Raw genomic sequence first — 23,329 nt, 5'->3', positions numbered from 1 at the left:
TTTTCTTGAGACTGATTTTTTGTTACAATTTAAGATTTATTTCAGCTATTCTTCCTTTCATGACACATCAGAAAGAAGAAAAAAATATCAAAGGGTCTCCAAAACACTTGCATCCTGCTCCTCTGAAGCTCACTATTTCTGAACAAAAGTTGCTATTATTATGTTAATTTAATCTCCTGAAACAGAAGATCATCCCTATATTAGCCAACTAACTCTGAGAAAGCTTTTGAATTTGGTTTCTGCTGGCCTTCCTAAAGCCATCAAGGCTTTTATGCTCTAGAACATTTGAAAGCACATGAGAGGAAACACAACAGTATTTAGAAGTGGCCGGGCAGTGACTTCCTGACAATGTAAAGCAAATGCCTCTACAGCCCTGGAAGAAAATAAACCTGTGGGACAGAGCCTTGCTATGTGGTAATATATTTGCTTTAGGACATAACAATACTGCGAGAATGGCAAGAGGCTGGATGAAGTTCATTACCACTGACCCTGCAGGAAGGAAGCAAAACCATTTTAAAGTAGTAATCAATTGTTTCTGTTTGTTTCCACTGAGGCAAGTTGGACTCTGGGGAAAGAATAAAGTGACATATTTAAGCACAATTTGATTTGTCTTTGTCTCCCTGTAGCTCTCAGAACAATGCCTTCACAGAGCAAAATTCCAAGAAATATTTACTGATGGAACCAGTGCCAGGAAGTTTAAATGGACTGTGATGAATGGACATGTTCTTGACATTCAGCAAACTAGAGGTTTTTTTTTTTTGCCCCTAAAACCAGTCTATAGTGTCCAGACATTGCTAGAAACAAAGCTATTTTAGACATGAAAGCAGACTGGACATCCTTACATTGTGCCTGTGATGCTCTTCCTGATCAAAGCATCAGTCACAAAGGTAGAGGCGAAGACATTCACTGCCTAGCGTGGCCTATTTCTCAGGATGTTTCCTTGTCATGATGAGCAGGGCTCAGAACTGAGGAGCAGACATTGCTGCTGATGCGGGTAGGTCAGGCCCATCCCTGGGGAGTCGTCTCTTGGCTACAGCTTTGCATGGCATCTGGGGCATTTATAGAAATTCTGGTTGGGACAGCCAGAGAGAGACGATGATGATACCGGCTCAGAAAGGTGCACAAACACTCATTTTAGATCAGGTGTGACATAGGAATGCTGCTTCAGAGGGTGGGTGTCCTACAGTGTCCCTCTGGGGAGAGCACTTTTTGTGTGAAACCAAAAAGTGGACCTTGTCTTAGAGAGAAAGAGCTGAAAAAAAAGTGAGAAGTGGCTATGTTCTTGAGCTAGGATGTAGCTGTAAGGAGAACTGGACACAGCTGGGACCTCCCTGCTTCCACCCTTCACTTGGGTCAGACTTTCTGTGTTGGCAGATATGCTGTCTAACAGTGGTGGGAGGGTGAGGCTGGTGGGTACATAGGAGGAGTCAAGAGCATAAGGTCAAGAGAACGGTCTCTGAGGAGGAAAGTGAAGAGTCTCTGAGGAGGAAAGTAGAAGGTCTCTAGTTATTGCCAACAAAAAGTTAACTGTTAGTAGCCCAAGGCACTTGGCGCTCCCCTTAGAGGCTGCTGGACTCCCAGCAGGCTACCCTCATGATGCATTTAGGTAGAACCCACACTCTGAGATGCCCGAGGACTGCCCTGCCCTGGGCCATGGCAGGTGAGCTGAGGGAAGAAGGGGACAATTACAGAGGTTCTGTGAGGCGAATCGGATCCGCTGCCGGAGCTTCCCTTCTTTGTCCTCTGGGCCAGTGAGGTGCCGAAGCGGAGGGTCTCATAGACAGGGTCCACCTTATTGCCACAGGCTGCAACAGAAGAGAAAGCTCATTTGAGAGCAGGGTTTCCTCAATTCTAGGTCAGGGACGCAGTCAACCACCTATCACATCTCTTGGGTTCACAGCACCAAGCAGGTTCTGCATACAGACCCACTAACTCCTGGGAAAATGTTTTTTTTTTTTTTTGTGGTCAAGTTTTTCTCACACATGTGCCCTCCACGACATGTGCCCATTTTCCAGATCCCTCCACTGCATCAGCACTCTCTGCTCCCAAGCGTTTCCTGACTGGCCAGCTCTCCTCTTTTGTTAGCCACCCCCAGGACTCCAACGCCAAGGCTCTTCCCAGAGACCAGCTTTATTTCCTCTAGTGAGAGGTTCTGCTCACCAAGGCACAAAGTTTTAAGACACAAACCTGCAGTAGGAGGCAAGTGTTTTGAAAGAATTTGACATTGCCAGGCTTCCAGAATTTCTAATTAAGAACTCTCTAGTTTATAAATTTCTAGTTTAAAAATTTCTTGCATCTTCTGCCCCCACCACAAGGCAAACACAAAAATGTAGGGATTTTCAAAAAGAGAAAAATAGAAGTAAATTGAAAGATACTGTTGAAGAATACTTTCAAGCCAGAAATATCTAAAAATAAGAGATGATTTTTGTCTTCATTAAAGAATAACTTATCTTCACTGAGTTCCTTCCAAGCAGTGGTCTATAACATCCACATATTTTTTTTTTAACAAAAAATTATGAAAAGCTGTCATTGCTGTTTTCATTTTATAGGGTCCAGCTGGCTGAGTAAGTTGTTCAGACACATAGTTGGCCAATGGGGAAGGTGGGCATTGACCTAGGTCTATGGGAAGCCACGTGACATGTTCTGTCCATTCCACCACCATGCTGCTGATGGCTGGCAGAGCATAATAGCAGCCTTTGGGACCTGGGTGTCTTTCAAGTTTCATCAGGGAGAGGACAAAAATTGAAGGAGCATTTGGTCCACCCTAAGCTTCCCCTCCAGGAAAACAAATTAGCTACCAAACAAACACACACACATATCCCAGTGGTACTGCAGCCCTGGGACCCCGAGAAAAACAGCCACCAGTGTGATGTTGTGGCTCCAAACCCAGCTTAACCCTTCAGTGTCCCAACTCACCAATGGGCATAACTTCTTTAATGCATCCAAACTGTTCATGAATGAGCAAGGGGGAGCTATAGTAACGCCGAAACCCCTTTGGCTGGAGAGAGAATAAGAAAGAGAAGGGCTTAATGTCATTGATGAAATGGAGAAAACCACATGAGAACTCAAAAAAATGAAACCACTTGGTTTCTCTAGGGGCACCTTCCTGTCTGCCTTTAAGATGTTGACATGTCCTATAAGGTGTTCCAAGAGGGTGGGGTGGGGAGGTTCTGGCGTCAATAACAAGCTTCACTCCATCCAAAAAGCAAGCCCCTAGCCCCATACTTCCCTGTTCTGCTTCTCCTCTGCAGGCTGCCCACTGCAGCCTCCTTCATGTTGGGCTCCTCATTATCTCCCAGGATACAAATGGACCATCATGTGTTATGTCACCACTTGGTTTATCAAGGTCATTAAAAGGCCTGGGCATGGGCAGGCAGAACTCACCAGTAGACCAAAAGTCCCTTATACTTCTGATGAGCTCTACTGAGAATCATCTGCGTTGTATTCTAGATTCTGTTCTGTTTTGCTAACCTCTCATCCATGGTCTTTGCCTTGGCTTGTGGAAATCACCATGGAAGGAGGAGGGCAGCAAGTGAGGCAGGGGTTTTAGAGAAGAGGACATTGCCTATCAGAGTAAGGGGATGCGCTCTCAAGAATACTGTCTTACTGTATTCCAGTTTTAGCAGGGAACTTAGTCATCACGCCCCCACTAGAGTTCCAGGATCCTCTCCAATGTTCCTGGCAAGTAGTTTCCTCTTGTGAATACTGCCAGTGCTGAGCATGTGGGTAGTAGGAACTCTCACTAAACTTGGAGGCAGGTCTTTGGTCACATTATCTGTGATTCAGCCTTGATACCTACTGATCCTAGGTCTTTTCCTTGGGGCCACAGAGGATGACAGAATTCTTCTGTCTGATAGGTCTAACATTTCTTTGAAGACAGCTGTCATGCCTTAAGTATCTCTAGGGTAGATAGTCTTGGTCCCTTCTATAATTCTTTGGCCATTCTTATTTCAAATGTCCTCAAAAGTGCTCAGGTGGCTTTTTATCAATGTGTGGCACCAGCACTGAAGTTACTCCTGAGATGGGATGATTAGAATGGGCCAGGCTGAACCCGCCTCCCTTGGTTTTGCCACCATGATCTGTTAAAGTGGTGGAGATTACTCTTTCCATTTCTGTGGGTCTATTAATCTCTATCCCATTGTTGACATCACTGAACTGTCAGCCAATTAAGTGCTAGGGTGCCCAACCACCCTAGTTTTCTTGGGGCCAAAGAGGTTCCTGGGATGACTGACTTTTAAAACTGGACAGTCCCAGGATGTGGTAAAACTGAGAACGTCCCACTACACCCTACTAAAGACCGTGAGTCTTTTTTACAAGTGAAACATGCATCTCTTAGGCTGACAAAGCTCCTCATTGCTTAATCATTATCAACTAGGAAACTGAGTTGGCCGGCCAGAAATTTGGGGCCTACCTCTTGGGTGTCCAGTTCTCAGGATTCTTCCAGGAAGGAGTTAGAGTGATCCCATTGTGCAGGTAGGGGCCCTGAGCAGAGGGTTCTGGGACAGATGCCTAGCACAAGCCCTTACCAGCTTGCCCATGCACCGCTGGGGTGTCAGGCTGTCCAAGCACTTGTGGTGGATGCTCATCTTACAGGCCTTGCAGCGCAGTCCATGTTTAGCATTTGTTCCTGTAGGATGTATGATGAGCTTTGGTTAGTATACACCCTACTCTTTCCAGGCAACTAGTATGGAATCACTGAAAACTGGTTATTCCCGTACGCCAGGTAATTCCTCTTTCCTGTGACTTTTATACGAAACTTTCAAAATGAATAAAATATTATGATAGATTATTCTATCTTCTTCCACATTTTCTTCTCTACTCCTTTCCTGTCATTTCTCTAGAAAACCTCAACCTCCTTTGCTTTATTATCTCAATTCAAGCTTGCAAATCCCAGTTTCTTTGCTCTCTATATGGGTCATATTTCTGCTCTTCTGCATGTCTTGCTGAATAGTCCAAGACCTAAAATTCTGCAGATTTCCATCCAAATTCCCATCACAGAGTTTAAAATGTTGGGCAGACTCTCTGGAAAATGACCAATAAAAGGAGAACAGCATATGGTCTGTGTGAAAGTGGGGCTGAGGATATTCTAAAGTGGGGAAGAAAAGGCTCAATCAGGTGTTCCTGTTGCATAGCGGAAACAAATCTGACTAGGAACCATGAGGTTGTGGGTTCAATCCCTGGCCTCATTCAGTGGGTTAAGGATCGGTGTTGCTGTGAGCTGTGGTGTAGGTCATAGACACAGCTCGGATCTGGTGTTTCTGTGACTGTGGATAGGTTGGCAGCTATAGCTCCAATTTGACCCCTAGCCTGGGAACATACATATGCCACGGGTATGACCCTAAAAAGACAAAAGACCAAAAAACAAAACAAAACAAAATGAAATAAAACAAAACAGAAAAGGCTCAATCAGACTCCAGCCCCTCCCAGGGAAGGAGGAAGAGGAGGTGGGTGGCTATGAAAGCAATCCTGCAGTGGGCCACTTAGTGTCCTGGGACAGGGGTATATGGGGTGAGAAGAAGGAAGGCATAGGAGAGGATGAGAGGCACTGGGAGGACAGACAAGGGGGTGGGAGGTGGGGACTTTAGAAAGACAGGTCACACCCATGGCACATGGAAGTTTCCAGACCAAGGAATGAATCCAAGCTGCAGCTACAAGCTACAAGCTACACCACAGCTGTGGTGATGCCAGATCCTTGACACACTGCACCAGGCCGGCAGTGACCCAAGCTGCCACAGAGACAATGCTAGATCCTTAACCCACTAGGCCACAGTGGGAACTCCATCATTTGTTCTTTTAAGAAGCGGTTGGATGGAGGCTAGGAGAGGATGTTAAAATGGGATGTCTTCTGTCTCCATCTAGTCCAGGACAGGATACAGGCCAAGAGGTGCCATCTGTTCTGTCATATGAAAGGGAGGTGTAGGCTTCCAAGCAGGCCTCAAAAGTGAGGTGCCAAAATGGATTTTACAGATCTTAGATGACCAAGCATATCAAGCTTATTAGAAAAGGGGAAGGGAAGTGGGAGACTGGAGGGAGCGTTTCTTTGTAGAGTTGTCGCTATTAGTTTTATTCCTACTTCTCTACATAATGAGAAGAATGAGATGCATTCTTCTCTTCTGTCTCCTCCTTCTGAGACGGGTTTTAAGGAGATTTGGACACATGATATGGCCATCCCTATGGGAGAATGTAAAGGGGTGACCTGTGGTCCTGTCAGCCTACTGAAGAGGGAGAATCATACAGGCGAGGCCTGAACTCTGAAAGCTTGTCAGGAAAAGGATGTGTGACTACTTCCTGTGGATCAGGTGGAATACTGCCCAAGAAGACCACCTGGAAAGGCAATGGGCCTCCCTCAATGTCAGTGGAGGTGCAAGAATTAATATAATAGGCCCATGAACCACAATACATGAGGCCACAGGCCTCCCACCATACATCACAGCTGACTATAGACACAAAATGAGAACACCCAAGATACATAAAATGTACCTGCTTCCCCACCATCGCCTCCTCATCCAAACCATCACCATCCTTTGTATGGACTGATTCCTGATTGAACTGCCTTTATCATTTGTTTTTGCCTTCCTCCCACGAGTGTAGAATGACCACAGTAATCTTCCATGAATACACTCACGCCCCTTCCTTCTCTTGCTTAACCATCTTTCAGTACCTTCCTCCTGCCTTTCTGACGTCATACAAAAAATGCAAACCACAGGGGCGAGACTTTTGGTGGGAGTCCCTTTCTAACTTTATCTCAGGCCAGGCCCTCTTGTTCACTAGGGTCTAGTCACACAAACTTTTTCAACTTGCTTAAATGCAAAATCTATTTCCTCAGTGTCTTCACACATGCTGCCCATATGCTTGGAATGGTGTGTCTGTTCCCTTTCCCTTGTTTAATTGCTCCTCACCCTTTGGGTTGCTTATCATTTCTTTTTTTTTTTTTTTTTTTTTTGGTCTTTTTGTCTTTTGTTGTTGTTGTTGTTGCTATTTCTTGGGCCGCTCCCCACGGCATATGGAGGTTCCCAGGCTAGGGGTCCAATCGGAGCTGTAGCCACCGGCCTACGCCAGAGCCACAGCAACGCGGGATCCGAGCTGCGTCTGCAACCTACACCACAGCTCACAGCAACGCCGGATCGTTAACCCACTGAGCAAGGGCAGGGATCGAACCCGCAACCTCATGGTTCCTAGTCGGATTTGTTAACCACTGCGCCACGACGGGAACTCCTTATCATTTCTTTAATGAGGCCTTCTTGGAAACATCCCCCCTTCCCTTGTCTAAATTATCTTTTTTCCTATTCATCTTTTCATAGTACTCTGCTGTTATCTTCACAGTATTTATCACAATTACTATTTATTTGAGAGTTTTTTTTGGTCTTTTCCTCTTGACTATGAACTCAATGAGGCTAAGGCCTGGGCCTGTCCATTTGTCACTGTATACCCAGCTCTGGGTACGATACCCAATAAATATGTGTTAAAGAAATTAATGAACAAATTCTTTTATAATCATACATGCACTGAAATCAGTGGTGACTGATTTAGATAATTAATGGAAGTCAATTTCACTAATGGTATAAAAATGACATTCAAGCAATGAAAGAGGACTTAATCACCCATGTGTATAATTTTATTTCACAGATGAGAAGCCTGAGGGTCCAAATAGTAGAGTGATCTGCCTCAGGTCAGAGGAAGTCCTGCCTAATTTTACTCTTTCAGTGCTTGACCCAAATATTTCCTCCTTTTATTTTGGTTGTTTAACCTACATGAGGATGTCATTAGGGATAATGAGATGATAAAATAGGAATTATGAGAACCTGGCATTCAGCTGGGAAAAAAGTAACAGGCAAACTCTTGACTTGACAAAGTCCTACAAACCGCTTAGGAAGTATTACCTGAAAACTCCCTTCACCACGACATCATTTAACACAAAGTGTGTCTGCTGTTAGAACCAAAGAAAGTCAAAGTGACATATAAACACACCATAAATTACTAGATATGTGTGATTGTTCATAAATGCTAGTTGGAAAGTCTCTTTTTTCTGAGAATAACCACTTAGCTGAAAGACTGCAATGCTTTCAAAAGACTGGGCTTCAAAAGCAGTAACTTAATTTTTGTTTCCAAATTAGAGAATGCTATTTGTGCCCTATGTGAGAATGTAAGTAAAAGCTTCAAAGAGGAAAGTTATTTCATTGTGTGCTGGACTCTGAAATAGGGCCATTATACATTAAGGTTTATTCTCCTTCAGACCTGAACACCATAATTTCAGTTTTACTTATTTGTTCTAATACACTCCACTGTATGAGTCAGATCACTGGCAATTACTTGGTTTTAGGTGTTCCAATTTCTACTGTGGAATAACAAGAGTGACTGAAGAGGAAAGCTTGTATTCTGTGCTCATAGAACAGTTCAAAGGAATAATTCACTATCCTAGCAGTGGCATGAGTTTGCTGTAGCAAGACATGGAGAAGCTATGGTCTAACTTGTCTTGTGACTGTGGACCTCCATCACAAAGATATCACTGAATGTGATCCTCATGCCTCAAGAGGGTAGGAAAAACATAGTTTTAAATTTTAATCTGTCTCATGTATCTATAAACTTAAGAAAACTATTAATGTTTTTTCAGCCTCAGCTGTCTCGTCATCAAATGGGAAGAGTACTAACTACTCTCAGGGTTGCTAACAGCATTAGCATGATAATATATGCAAAGACATATAAATCCATGATATATATGTCATGGATTTAAATACTTGGAAACATAAAGATATTAATGGATTCTGAGCAAACTTGGTGGAATGGCCACATGAGTTTCCCACTTATTCATACCAAAACCTCCCTAAAATTAGCAAGAACAAAAAGATGGTATAAACCCCCCAAAACAAGATTATCGGGAGGAGTGGTGAGAGCAGAAGAAAATTCAGTGTATGTCTGGAAGACAGCAACTGGAGTTATGGTAAGCAATTTAGCAGAAGAGAGGAAGATTTGGATTTCCCAACAGCAATTTGGAAACAGAAGGTCAGGAAGCTTCAAAAACCGTGGAATTTCAAAATTCTGAGTGAAAATAATTTCCAACTTAGAATTTTATACCCAGCCAAATCACCACAAGTATTAAGGCAGAATAAACACATATTCAGATCTTCAGGAAATAAAAATACTTTGCACATAACCTTTCTTAGAAAAATACTGAGGAATGTGCCTTAGAAAGATGAATAAATAAATTAAGGAAGAGAAACATATCAGATTCATTGTGCAACAGAACTACGCATAGGAAGGGTAAATGATACGGCCATGTGACAACACTGTAATAGCCCTAGACAGGAGTCACAAGATGAAGTAAGTCAGCAGACATGGGGGGAAAAATGGAACTTAAATATGTATTGATTTTTTAAAGATTTGGTTATTATAAGAGATATGGCATTCAACAGATATATGATGGCATATAAAAAACCCAACCATATACGCATGAAAAGTCAAGGGACTAAAAAAAGCAATTTCCAATTTGAGATCATATAAAGCCTGGGTAAGGAAAGAAATTAATCATGGTACAACACCTGAAGCAGAAGTCAGCAATAGTTATAATAGTGTATAATATAAATTGACTATCTTGTAACACAAAGCTGTGATAATACTTGGGAAGATGAGAGAGCAAAGGAACAGCAAAGATTGTGGTCTAACTCTTATGGGAAGGTGAGGATGAAGAAGAAGGGAACAAACAAGGATGCCAGAGAGGTGACAGATGAATTCTCACCCTCTAGAGCAGGAAGCCAAGACAGGTTTGATTAGTCAATAAATACTAGCAGAGGCACAGAATTTAGAGAATTGAAATAAATGCCAGAGAAACACTCAGAGGATGAAAGTGGTCCCTTTCGGAAGTGAGTCTGGGTTATAGGATGAGACAGTTTCCATTCCAGTATTTTCAGTACCATCAGTGCCATCTATAAACTGTTTTCATGTATCATTGTGATAAAAAGCAAATAAAAGATTAAGTTGCTAGAAACTGGGTGAAGCCAGCACCTTGGAATGATGTGGTCCTTGGTATATGCAGATGCAGAGAAGATATGGGGCCAGATCACCACAGAAACCATCACTTCCTCCCTGAGATGAGAACTGACGGGGTAATTGTAAGACAGTTCTGTGAGTTCCAGTTGAAAATTGTTAAGAATGTGAGTTATGATATTGAGATGAAGTTTGGAATGGATCAATGCAAAATAATAAAAAGCTGATGAACTGTAGGGCACTGAGCTGTTTTACGAGCCTGGTATCATTTTAGCAATATGGATAAGTGAGCTGTCCATAGAAAACTAAGTGTTGAAGCTCCAGGACATGAAGAAGTACATACATAGATACTGGGAGAAAATATTGAAGGAGTTTTCTCAAAGTAAATGAGAATCAACTACATTGAATGACAGGCTTTAAAAAATGATATTCATTATAGATATCTATAAAATAATTAGCCAGATTAATTTTTATAAGGTTTTGCCATCAAAGCATTGCTCACCTCTGGGTTAAATTTCATGTAGTATCAGAGTTAAAGAATAAACACTATAGTGCAAATGTTTTCTTAGGCAAGTCTCCCAAGGCAAGAGAAGTAAAAACAAAAATAAGTGAATGGGACCTAATCAAGCTTTTGTACAGCAAAGGAAACCATGAAAAAAAAAAAAGAAAAGATCATCTATGGAATGGGAGAAAATAGTTGAAAATGATGCAACCACCAAGGGCTTAATCTCCAAAATATATAAACAACTTATACAATTCAAAAGCAAAAAAACCCAAACAACCCAACTGAAAAATGGGCAGAAGACCTACATAGACATTTCTCCAAAGAAGATATGCAGATGGCCAGTAGGTGTGTGAAAAGATGCTCAACTCACTAATTATTAGAGAAATGCAAATCAAAACTACAATCACATACCACCTCACACCAGTGAGAATGGCCATGATTAATAAGTCTATAAATAACAAATGCTGGAGAGGCTGTGGAGAAAAGGTAACCCTCCTATATTGCTGGTGGGAATGTAAATTGGTACAACCGCTATGGAAAACAGTATGAAGGTTCCTCAGAAAACTAAATATAGAATTACCATATGATCCAGCAACTCCACTGCTGGGCATATACCCAGATAAAACTTTCCGTGAAAAAGATACATGCACCCACATCTTCACAGTGCCACTATTCACAATAGCCAAGGCATGGAAACAACCTAAATGTTCATCGACACATGGATTAAGAAGATGTGCTACATATATACAATGGAATACTACTCAACCATAAAGAAGAATAAAATAATGCCATTTGCAGCAACATAGATTCAATTAGAGATTCTCATACTAAGTGAAGTAAGTCATAAAAAGAAAGACATACCAGATATCACTTTTATGTGGGATCTAAAATACGGCACAAATGAACCAATCTATAAAACAGAAACAGATTCACAGACATAGAGAACAGACTTTTTGCCAAGGGTGGTGGTGGAGGGAGTGGGATGGAGTGGGAGTTTGGGGTTAGTAGATGCAAACTATTACATTTAGAATGGATAAGCAATGAAGTCCTACTCTATAGCATAGGGAAATGCAGTCTTCTGGGATAGACCATGATGGAAGATAATACAAAAAAGGGGGTGTATATATGTATATGACTGGGTCACACTGCTATATAGCAGAAAGTGGCACAACACTGTAAATCAACTATATTCTAATAAAAAATAAAATAAAACCCTTCACTGAGATTCCTAAAAAAAATAAAATTAAAAAAAAGAATAAACAGGACAAAACAATGGTATGCACTTAATATCACATTCCTAAGGAAATAACATGGAGAATGAGTAAATATAAACTTGTATAAGAAAAGAAATACTTTTAACTCAGAGCACTTAACTCAGAAATGAACAGTGGTAACTGTTACTGATAATTAGTTTGCTTCCAGGTTGTACAACCATAGAATCATTCGTATAATTTACTTGGTTAAAATTAATGTAAATTAGACATTAAGAAAGACTCTTTATTATGATTTGGGAAAAAGCTTTTAAAAATCTAGAAATATATATATTGTATACATGAGTATCTAGAAATAGATCCATAAATTTTCCTTGGATTATACAAAATATATATAAATCACTCAAAGGGAAATACAGAGGAGATGGTTCAAAGATGTTCCAGGCCCCTGTTCTTACAAGTTTAGCCAGTGGACGCCCTCAGCCTCCATCAGTATAGGCCATGGCTGGGAGAGGAGACTGCCTACCTCAGGAGTTAGCAGAGCATAGGCAGGCCAGAAGCCTGGGTCACACAAGGGCCTCAGAGCCAGAGAGATGAGAACAAAATCAATGGTGAGTGTTCAGTGCATGGGCAGACCAGATGCATTTAAGGGCTGGGGACGATGCAGACAGTAGTAAAGATGACAGAGTTAGTATTTTTAAACTAAAGGCTATAACAAAACCTCTGCTGGATAATAAAAATGGGCGTTACGATGGAGCTAGCATTATTCATGGGCTGTTTACCTTTGAATACACACTACCACAAGGAATGAAACAGAATTCCACAGGACCCCTGCCTACTACTTTTCTTGCTTCATTTTCAGCATGCTCCACCTTGATATCCCCCTTGGTTTTATCAGATCACTTGTGGTTCCTGGTAAGGGTGGTGGGATCATGCCGCTTAAGGATTGCTGACACTATCTCCTCTGCCTCTTTTCTTTTTCTTCTTCTTTCTTTCTTTCTTCTTTCTTTCTTTCTTTCTTTCTTTCTTTCTTTCTTTCTTTCTTTCTTTCTTTCTTTCTTTCTCTCTCTCTCTTTCTTTCTTTCTTTTCTTTTCTTTCTTTCTTTCTTTCTTTCTTTCTTTCTTTCTTTCTTTCTTTCTTTCTTTCTTTTTCTTTCTTTCTCTCTCTCTCTCTCTTTCTTTCTCTTTCCTTCCTTCCTTCCCTCCCTCCCTCCTTCCTTTCCTTTCCTTTTCCTTCCTTCCTTCCTTCCTTCCTTCCTTCCTTCTTTCTCTTTCACCTTTAAAAATTTTATTGAACTGGAGTTCCCGTCGTGGTGCAGTGGTTAATGAATCGGACTAGGAACCATGAGGTTGCGGGTTCGATCCCTGGCCTTACTCAGTGGGTTAAGGAGCCGGTGTTGCTGTGAGCTGTGGTGTAGGTTGCAGATGCGGCTCGGATCTTGCATTGCTGTGGCTGTGGTGTAGGCCGGTGGCTACAGCTCTGATTCGACCCCTAACCTGGGAACCTCCATATGCCACGGGAGTGGCCCAAGAAATGGCAAAATGACAAAAAAAAAAAAAAAGAAAATTTTATTCAACTAGTTATTTGACAATGTTGTGATAATTCCTGCTATACAATAAAGTGATTCAGGTATACATGCACAGACATGCATTCTCTCTGATTCTTTCCCCACATAGATTATCACAGAATATTGGGTGGAGTTCCCTGTGCTACACAGCAGGTCCTCACTGGCCAATCATTCCATATATCTCAGTGTACATATACCAATACCAAGTCCCCAGTCCATCCCTCCCCGCCCCCACCTGTCCCCTTGGGCAACCATACATTTTAGAGTCTGTGTCCTCTACCTTTCTTGTTCAGCTGCTAAACAGATTCTCATCTTTTGGAAGCCCCTTTAAGTATTTTTCAAAGTTGTCCACACCACATCCTCCCAGCATCTGCAACCTTCAGGACCCATACTCTCCTCTGTTCTCTTAGTGTTCCTGTGTATCTTTCACAACAGGCCCTTGACATGGAGTGATGATGTATTTACTTCTAGAACCCCTGCAGCCAGGAAAGTGCTTGGCCTCAGGAATGTCCAGCCTACTCAGACATGGGCCAGAAGAGCACTCAGGCTGAGAGAATTCTGGGGCTCCACTCCACTCATTCTATGGAAGGAATGAGGTGTCTTCTCATGGCCCCACTCCAGGAGGTGTGTGACTACTGGGTTCTAGTCAGTCTGTAGATCTGTACTGCCTGGGCTCCCACCTGGCCTATCTTGCTTTTCCTGTTTCCAATGTGACTGCATCCTGGTTTGTTGGGACCCATAACTCTCCAAGCTCCTGAATGACCCACATATGGTTCCATCAGATGCCCGCCTGACTAGGAAGTGGGCTGAAAGGCCAATTCTGGCAATAACTCCTTCCATTTCTGCTTCTGGCTCCTCAAAGCAGATGCTGATAATTATCTGGACCTTTCCTCATAGTATGGTGTACTAGAAAGAGTTTGAGCTTTGGAATCAGAGCAGTACACCTTAAACTGCCTCCAAACTTCAGATACCACTCAATAGTTAGAAAGTTTTCTGATAAAGGGGAAACAGGGAACATTTTTCCCATCACAGCCGAACTCTACTTATGAGACCTTGATTAAAAATAACCCACACTATCTCTTCCCTACTATGAGTTCAGCAGGACAAGATGGTTTCTAAGTTTTCTGGGAACTTCACTATTACAGTTTCACCAGTGACTTGAAATGTCATTAAGCAAGTAGAAAGGACCATGAAAAATGTGAAGACCCCTGGGCCATATTTTCCTGCCTATATCCCCCACTCCTTGCAACAGTACATCTTTTCCAACCTCTTCCGAGCTTAAAAAAAATTAATGGCATTCATTGTTTATAAATGCCTCTGTTGATCTTTCCTATTTCGGTTCCTGACTCCTAGTGGAAAAACTCTCCCTGCTTCCCCCGCCCTGCACCCGCGCTGAGTTTCAAAAATAGCAATGGGAGTTGGGTTGGCTCAGGGCTTTGTGTTTGGAGTCCATAGCCTTTGCCCTTTGGGTCACCAGTTCATGTCGTTAACACCATGGCCAGCAAGCTTTCCTTCTGTTACGTGTCTATGGCTTGAAGTTTTGAGAAGAGGCATCTTTCTGAATGATCACTTTCTCATGACCATCTCAAACACCCCTGACCCCGTATTAATTATCTCTGCTGCTCTTCCTTCTCCTCTGAAGTCTGCAGTCTTCACAGGCTCATTTGCTTTTTTTCAGATCTGTTTTTCTGGATGAGGGCTCTAGAATTTGCATTTATCCTCAGCTCTCCCAAGAATGGATTGGTCAATATATGCTATATCCCTTCTCTGCATCCCCAAAGTGCTTTTGGAGGAATCTGGCATGCTATTACTCTCAACCTTCATACATACATATACCTTTAATCACAGTGAACAGTTTTTGGGTTTTAAAGTCCACAAAGAACATTTACTTGTATCAATTTATTTAGTCATCAGTAAATCCCATGAAGCCTTTATTGTTATTTTCAATCTCACTTGAAAGACACTGGGTTTGAGAGAAGGCAAATCAGCCATCCAAGGTTACTCCATCTACTAAGTGCAGAGCCAGAATGCAAATACTTCACCCCCGACCCTGCTGCACCATTCTGCTGCTCTCCTGGCCCTCTCTTGCAGTTCTGTATTCTGAATTTGTTTGCAGTGATCTACTTGTAGATGTTTACTAGTGCTACAGATGATGACTTTCAGGACAGCGGACTGTTTCACTTTTATAAATTTGATGGGACAAAGCCCTTTTGTCTTTGCCTTTGTCATGCACTGGAGGTTTTAGAATAAGCATCAAGCTAGGGAGCTTGAGTATAATTCCTTGGGCAATCTGGTAGTGCCAGCATTCCTGAGAAAAGCAGGATTTTGATGTCAGTTTGCTTTCAGAAGAGTTTGGTAGAGGCATAAAGAGGATGAAGAGGTAGAGATGGACAAAAAAACCATAGTTTTGGAAATTTTTGAAGCCTAGACTGAGGCAGAAGTAATGGGGAGACAGGAGGTTCCTGGCCGTGGAGAAGTCACAGAAATGGAATTGACAAAGTGTGCTGCTCATGGGCAGGGTTTCTAGGGAGAGGGGCTGGGAGAAGCCAAAGATGGCCCTGAGGATCTGGCCAGGTAGCTGAGAACCATGTGCCCAAGCAGTAGAGGGGCAGGTTTTAAGGGGAAGGAGATGCTTTGTTCCACTGCAAGAATATTTAAGCATTTCGTATCTGCAAGGCATCTGGGCAACAGAGTTCTGGCAGCTGAAGTGAGAGACTGGACCTCGAGAGAGCAGGCCAGTCAGCACCAGCACATACCTCCTGTGACAGCAGGACAGAAAGAAAAAGACAAGCGAAGAGCCCTGAACATTACTGCCACCTGGGCACCACTGCTTTGTGGCACTGTCTCATTGAGTCTTTATGCCACGTCTATTGGAGAGGTATTTTTATTTCTATTTTGTTTGGCCATGCCTGTGGCATGCAGAAATTCCTGGGCCAGGGATCAAACCCATGCCACTACAGGGACAATGTCAGACCCTTTAACCTGCTACACCACCAGGGAACTCTCTATTTCTATTTTTAAAACGCGGAAATGGATGCCCAGAAAATGTCCCTTGAAATCTTTTAAAATAGGGCTAACAGGCTGATCTCACACAAAGAAACAGAGTCCTTCTCGGTCAGAGTCAGGCTGGCTCACTGTCCTGCTTCAGTTTCAGTAAGTCATCCTTGTGACTTCTCTTTATGATATTATGGTACTTGGATCTTAGATAGTAAGGAATCAGCATGAAGCAGAAGTAGACTCTTAAAACCATGTTCCTGCCATGTCATTTCCCTGAATGGAGGGGAAGTGTGTGTGTGGTGAGCACATGTGCACACAGATATATATTTTGCATGTCAGGTTGTTGGGGCAAAGAGTGCAGGGCAGCTATAGGATTTTCTTTCCAGGTAAGCTTAGCATGTGATAGAATAATCTATGCTTTGTTTTTCTGGTTCAGCAACCAGGTAGTGTTTCACAAATCTCAGAGAAAATGGGAGTTCCCGTCGTGGCTCAGTGGTTAACGAATCTGACTAGGAACCATAAGGTTGCGGGTTTGATTCCTGGCCTCGCTCAGTGGGTTAAGGATCTGGCATTGCTGTGAGCTGTGGTGTAGGTCGCAGATGGGGCTCAGATCTGGAGTTGCTGTGGCTGTGGTGTAGGCCAGTGGCTACATCTCCGATTCCACCCCTAGCTTGGGAACCTCCATATGGCACGGGCGCAGCCCTAGAAAAAGACGGAAAAAAAAAAAAAAGAAAGAAATGCCTTAGTATTTTTTCCCCCCTCATCCTCTGTCCTAGCTGGGTCACAGTGTACAGGTGTTTTCCATAAACACACACACACACACACACCCCCACACCCACACACACCCTGCTTGATGCTTTGAGCCATCACTCCTGACATACACAAAGGGCTGTCCTTTTTTTTAAACCACTGGCCCAGTTCTATCATTTATGGGATATCCCCGCACAAGCAAAGGGACATCAGAGTAGGGCAGTGGAGCATTCCCTGCCCTGGCAGCTGAACACAGGCGCAGGATATACATCTTCAACAGGTCTCTGCCTTCAGTGTTTAAAGCTGGAGATGGCCAATTCCTGGAAATCCCTAGCTTCCAAATGCAGAATTAATCATGGGACCTCTCTACATTTGTCTGTCATGGCTTGGTCTGAACCTCAAGTAGGAAGGCGTAAATCACAATCATAGTCAGGAAAACATCTTGCAGATACAAGTTTAGAAAATTCTTAAAGCATATCTAGAATTCACTGTCTACTTTCCGTCCACACAAACTCTACCTTGAATAATTTCTTCTCTTTTCCTTCTGCCCCAGGCAGCTTTTTAATCTCTTGGTAGATGGGTGAACAAGGAGAAAATATATGAAGCACAGGGTATCTCAGAAGAATATTGAAATATACATATATATTCAGAATATATTTGCTATGATATTACTAAATAGCATCTAGCTGGTGACCTAGAGGGAAGGACTAAAAATGTAACAAAAGACCATTTTAAATTCTAATTTTCCTGTCTGGCCAGTTATTTATGCGGTGAAAGTACTCTCCTGTACTGTCATTTCTTTCCACTAAGGTATGATTTTAAAAGGCTCCTAAAATATACATCTCTTCTTTGGGGCACAAAGAATATTACTGGTCTTGAAAGATCATCTCTATGCCATGTTTCGAAAAATCACCAAAACACTTGCAAACATCATGAAGGATAATTTAAGAGGGACAGGCAGTCTTTTTCCCCATTTCCCCTCAAGTTTGACCAATTAAACCTTTGGTCAATTACTATTAAAATAAACAGCTCACAGGAATGAAGTTCCATATTTTCTTTCTTACATTGTTGAGACAGTGGCAGGGTCTGGCAACCTGAGAAATTTTTATTTTCTGGAGAGCTGTATGCATATAAAGATTCTCTTGTCACCACCTGGTCCCTTTCTTATTCTTAATAATCATGAAATGTTTAAGGATGGAGTAGGGGGCAGTGACCATGTCTTCCTAACATCAGCATATGTGGAACTTGAGAAAAACAATTTTAGGAACAGAAGTAGAAGTATGGCTAACATCACTGAGATGAACCAGACTCTAACAGATCTTCTGAGTTCCCGACTTTCCCAAACTGGTCTCTCAAATGGAATTCAAACATTCTCCCATCGGTGATATGGCTTCAGGACATCTCAGTTTGATCTCCTGAATGGGGGTCGGAGGTGCAATGGCCTGGGGAGGCCGGTGACATCATTAGAGACCCATTAAACCCACCTTGTTCACTGAACCTCACAGCGTCTGCATGAAAGAGGCCCAACAGGTCTTAAGTTGAAAGAGTCAGGAGCTCTCTCTCTCACCTCTCCCTGCTTCTCAGTACTTCTGGTCCCTTTTCCTTTGCTACCTCTCAGTCACCTCACTTGAATTAGTGAAGGTGTGAGACATCAACACCAAGCTGGCACACAAGTGGTGGTCAATGTTTGATGGATCCATGAATATTGAGATTATCTGCAGTTCTACCTTCTTAATTCTGAACATTTTCCTGTGTGTATAATCGAAACAATCACGGCCATAATTCTGATACTACTATTTCTCAATGGTTGAGCACTCATTCATCTGTTCATTCATCAACAAATTCATATTGAACACCTGTTACAGGAAGGATGCAAGGCTTAGCATGGAGGATGTTCTTTTCCTTCTGTTGATATTTAAGGCAGACTATTTTTCTTCCTACTCACTCACCACTGTTCTTGAAATACTCACTATGTTCCAGATGTGTGCTATGCTGGCTGCTGTGGGAACAGGCACATTCATTAGACCAAATCATGTCTTCAAGGGCCTTATTAAACTCTATGCTGTCTGAAAAACGACATGAAAGTTTAGAGGAATGTGGTCACCACAGAGCTGGAGAAAGCATTTATACTGGGTCCTGAGAGATTTGGGGCTGGTGGAGATGGAGAAATGGGCATGAAGGGCATCTCGGCTGTTCTAGAAGGAACAGCCAACTCCAGGGCACTGACAGCGGGCTTGGAAAACATCAGGTCATCCACAGGGAAGAGTGCTGAGCAGGCTGGTAATATGGGTGATCTTTTCCACCTCCTATCGTCCTGTCTTTTGTCTTGGTGTCAGGTCAAGCGTTTTTACATTTTCAAAGAGATGCTAGGCAGTACCACGGGACAGCCCAGAGCATATCACTAGCCCCTTACAGGAGCTCCTTCCACCTCTGGGCGAGGCTCTAAGAGATCTCCTTCCTTGGAGCCTACCAACACCCATTTCTGCTCACTCTTTGCTGGAAGTAACGTGGTGTACTTTTTCAATGAAGTCATTTTGAATGAGAGATTTCTTAAAATACACAGTACTTGGCAGCAGGGGTAACATTTCAGGAAACTAACAGAAGATGCTAGCTGAAAAGTATTTCATGCCCCTTTAGTTGAAAGGTGCTGAGTACAATGTTCCCTGAGAACATCGGACCTAAACTGGAATCTTAATAACTCTTTAACGAACTTGTTTTGCAGGCACTGGAAAGGCTTTCGGAATTGTATCTATTAAAGAGAGACACACCAAAGACTGTTCAGTAGCAGCCAATTGGAATTAAAGAAAAGATTTTAGGAGAAGAAGTCCTGAGTTACAATCCATTTGCTTCATTGCTTCTTCTCCACTGATAACACTGAGTTGTTTTCAGGATATCAGGACTTCAAAATGCTAGAGTGTGCTGTGAATATCTAAAGGGAATGCAGTGCATAGGATTTTCCAAACACATATTTTACCACGGAAAATGCCCCTTTCCCAAATCTAAGGTACCTCCTTCTGGGATTATTTTTAGAAGCTCTACCTTTTAGCGACTTGCACTCTGCTTCAATGTATCACTTGTCACTGTGCACTTGGGACTTCAAGTGAGTTTAAACCCTCTTCCAGATGAGGTGTCTTCAGCTATTTGAAGATAATGATCCCTAAGTCTTCTCCAGGCCAAGAATTGCCATCTCCTACAAACATTCCTCATCTGGTAAGGCCAATATCTCCCTAGAAGTGTGCTCCAGTTTATTTACTTTCACTTAAAATTCTGTCCCCAGAATCAACACAATTCTCAAGGGGGCCAGATGAACAAGGAATACAAAGAAATTACTTCTGTGGGACTGGGCATTACATTGCGCTTTTGTCCTCTAGCAGAAAAGTAGCAGTTAGATTATTGCTATTTTTTAAGCAATTAAGACAGCAGGGATTAACAATCCCATTGGCCAAACCACTGAGGTCTGGGTACTGCTTTTTAAGTTGGACACATACCACAGCCCAAAGGAAAGTATCTATTTGAAATTTAAGAAAAAGCTTTTAGAGAACACTTGTATTTTCTTACTTCTAAGCTGTACAGCTTCTAAAATGATTGTCCAGCTAAATGATTGATGGCATCGCAGAGTTTTAATCCCATTCAGAGAATACACAGATTTGACACCCGCTTTTTCATGTTCCTTTTGATTTCTATTTGGCATTTCCCACCAAGACACAACTTCAATGGTCAGTATTTCCATTCAAGGTTTGATTCATGTTTCAATGTTTGACTTTTCTGAACAATTGGATGAGGTCAGAAAAGGTCAGGAAACAATTAAATTAATGCTCAAACAAAAGCCTAGTAGGAAGGTCCTGGACTCAGCGTAATGTAATATTTACTCATGTTACATATATTATTCACTATAATGGTAACACAACATTATAGGTACAACAATGCCAAGGTGCATCTGCATTTTACATTACTTCCTACTGGAGGATGTTTTTATATTGCATCCTGTAGCATTAATGCATATTTACAGAGACAGTGCTGCTCTTGGTGCCTTGCCCAGAACTTATTGTGCTGATGCTGTGCGGTATTGGCTGTTAATGGCTCGTAGGTGCCTCTTTTCAGAGAACTGTTCTCAGCCAAATGGGATCCTCCTTTCCTGGCAGGAACAGTGACAGGAGTATACAAAGGCCAGCCCCTTTGTCTCAGGTTGGGGCTACTAGATGATATGATGAAATCTGTGTTCCAGAGCTCCTGTGGGTGGGATCATGCGATGCCAACTCCAGCGGAGATCATATCCTTGTTTAGTTCCTTCCCCTGCTTCCCTGATTCCCCTTCTCCTGAGGGCACTCCCCATAATAAATCACTTTCACTAGGATCTCTATCTCTGGTCCTGTTTTAGGGATTTTTACCCAGGACAAAGCCATTATTATTTTTCTAGGTGGTTGCCACTTGGACAGTTTGAAAGTTAATGATTGTGCAGTGACTGTATAGGGAAACTTTAAATTTTAGAGAATGAAATCCAGCCTTTTTTTTTTTTTTGCTAAATATTTGTTGAGAAAATATGTGTCCATTAATATGCTGTGTCTTCTAAGTGGATGCCAACTAAAAACATGTAGTTAATTTAAAAACAGTTTTGGAAACAAGGTATCTAGCAGTAAACAGAATAGAGTCCCTTGGAGAAAACCTCCTTAATTGATGGAGTGGACTCATGCATTGAGTTAGTTATGCTAATACTGCATGTTGATTTGCTTGATTCTTTGCAATTCCAATGAGATGCAGATGATCACAAAGATATTCAATGTACTCCTGAAATGAGTCATTGCAGACAGCTCAGTATAAAGTAGGTACACAGTGAAGATGAGCCCCCATGCCAACTCCCACTGCCAGGGTCTAAGAATGGTAAGAGTGGATTGGCTTGGTGGGGGGAAGTATGTTCATCTAACCAAGTATAAGAAGATTCTCCTTAGTCTAAGATTGGGTTTGAGTCACCTGACTGCCTATTTCTCTCACGTCTCCATGAAAGATTGGCTTGATCATATTTGGCATGCATATGTGACCACATTTTCTGGGAAAGAACAGTCTAACAAGGTGATCATAAAGGCTGGCAATGTTCTGGAGGCAAGACTAGATAAGCAGAGGGGCATGCCATAGTGCCAGCGTAACCGAAGGGGCTTGGGAGCCAGGTGAGCAGAGGGGGAGCAGTCTTAGATTTCAAGTGCAAGGTTAAGGGCAATGCTGGTACTTGGAAATGAATGAATGAGTGAAGGAGCCAAGGAAATTATAAAAAGATGGGCAGGAAATGAGGCTGGGGTGATGGTCTATTTTCATTGCCTCTTTTTTATGGAAAATGTTTAGCTTTTTCAGCTTTAAGGTTCAGGAAGCCAGGTGAGGCACACACACATCAGATCCTATAAACCTACCTCTGAGGGTCTGTTCCAACTTAGAAATCCTAGATAGTGAGGATGCCAGATTCCATTTATCTTTAAACAAATACCTATCAGCTAGAAACTGCACAAATGAGATTTGATTTTTCTTGGCTATCATTATGTAACCTTTGGTTCTCAGTTGAAAGAGAAACACTTGTTTTAATACGTTCTCTGAAATGTCATTCTAAGGAGATAATAGCAGGTGGTCTTTCCTTAGAATTTAGAATGTGAAGATGACTTGTGATTTGAAGAAAGCAAATCTTCAGGTGATGATGTGGAGGTAGGAGGTTAGCTTTGAGGAGTAAAGAGAAAGGGAAGATCCATGGTTCTTGATTATAGATGACAAGCCCTGTGCAGTGTTTCCAGATAACATTCATCAGCCTCAACTTCACCTTACTCTTCTTCCTCTCCTTGCTTCCTTCCTCTGCCTTTTCTTTGTCCCTGTTCTTTCTTGCTTCACATCACCTAAACTCCTTTCTCCTTTCCTAGAAGGAGCTTACCATTTGACTTATTTGGTTTTCATCTTTGAAAGGGCAGTGTGCCTTGTTGACTCTCTCTTTTTTAGATAAAAAGGCAACTACAATACACATTTAATCCTGAGAAAAGTATAGTGGAGCTTTCTTTAGCACAAAGCATTTTTCGGTGTGTGATATTCTTTCTTTTCTTTTTTTCTTTTTAAGGCTGTACCTGCAATATATGAAAGTTCCCAGACTAGGGGCCGAATGGGAGCTGCAGCTGTAGGCCTATGCCCCAGCTATGGCAATACTGGATCCGAGCTGCATCTGTGACCTATGCCACAGCTCGCAGCAATGCCAGATCTTTAATCTACTAAGCAAGGCCAGGAAATGAACTTGCAACCTCACAGACCCTAGGCTGGGGGTCCCTGTTGCCACAATGGGAACTCCGTGGTGC

General features: G+C 42.3%; 1 protein-coding gene across 11 annotated transcripts in view; it reads right to left on the bottom strand.

The window, feature by feature from the left end:
* Positions 1-23,329, bottom strand: part of STAC (SH3 and cysteine rich domain) — a 337,228-nt gene that overhangs the window by 45,610 nt on the left and 268,289 nt on the right. For all 11 annotated transcript variants that reach the window (XM_084987799.1, XM_084987796.1, XM_084987800.1 and 8 more), the window contains 3 exons: positions 4,527-4,627; positions 2,917-2,998; positions 1,690-1,805 (listed from right to left, as the gene is read on the bottom strand). In XM_084987799.1, the coding sequence (XP_084843925.1) occupies positions 1,690-1,805; positions 2,917-2,998; positions 4,527-4,627 (299 nt within the window). The remainder of the gene's footprint in view (positions 1-1,689; positions 1,806-2,916; positions 2,999-4,526; positions 4,628-23,329) is intronic.

Source organism: Sus scrofa, chromosome 13, assembly GCF_054392235.1.
Source record: "Sus scrofa isolate SSC_HxYL_T2T_F1_AM1 chromosome 13, Sscrofa_HxYL_maternal_Yorkshire_Landrace_v2.0, whole genome shotgun sequence".
In the NCBI taxonomy this organism is placed as follows: domain Eukaryota; kingdom Metazoa; phylum Chordata; class Mammalia; order Artiodactyla; family Suidae; genus Sus; species Sus scrofa.
Note: the sequence above shows the minus strand (reverse complement) of the source record. Positions and strands in the feature narration are given on the sequence as shown.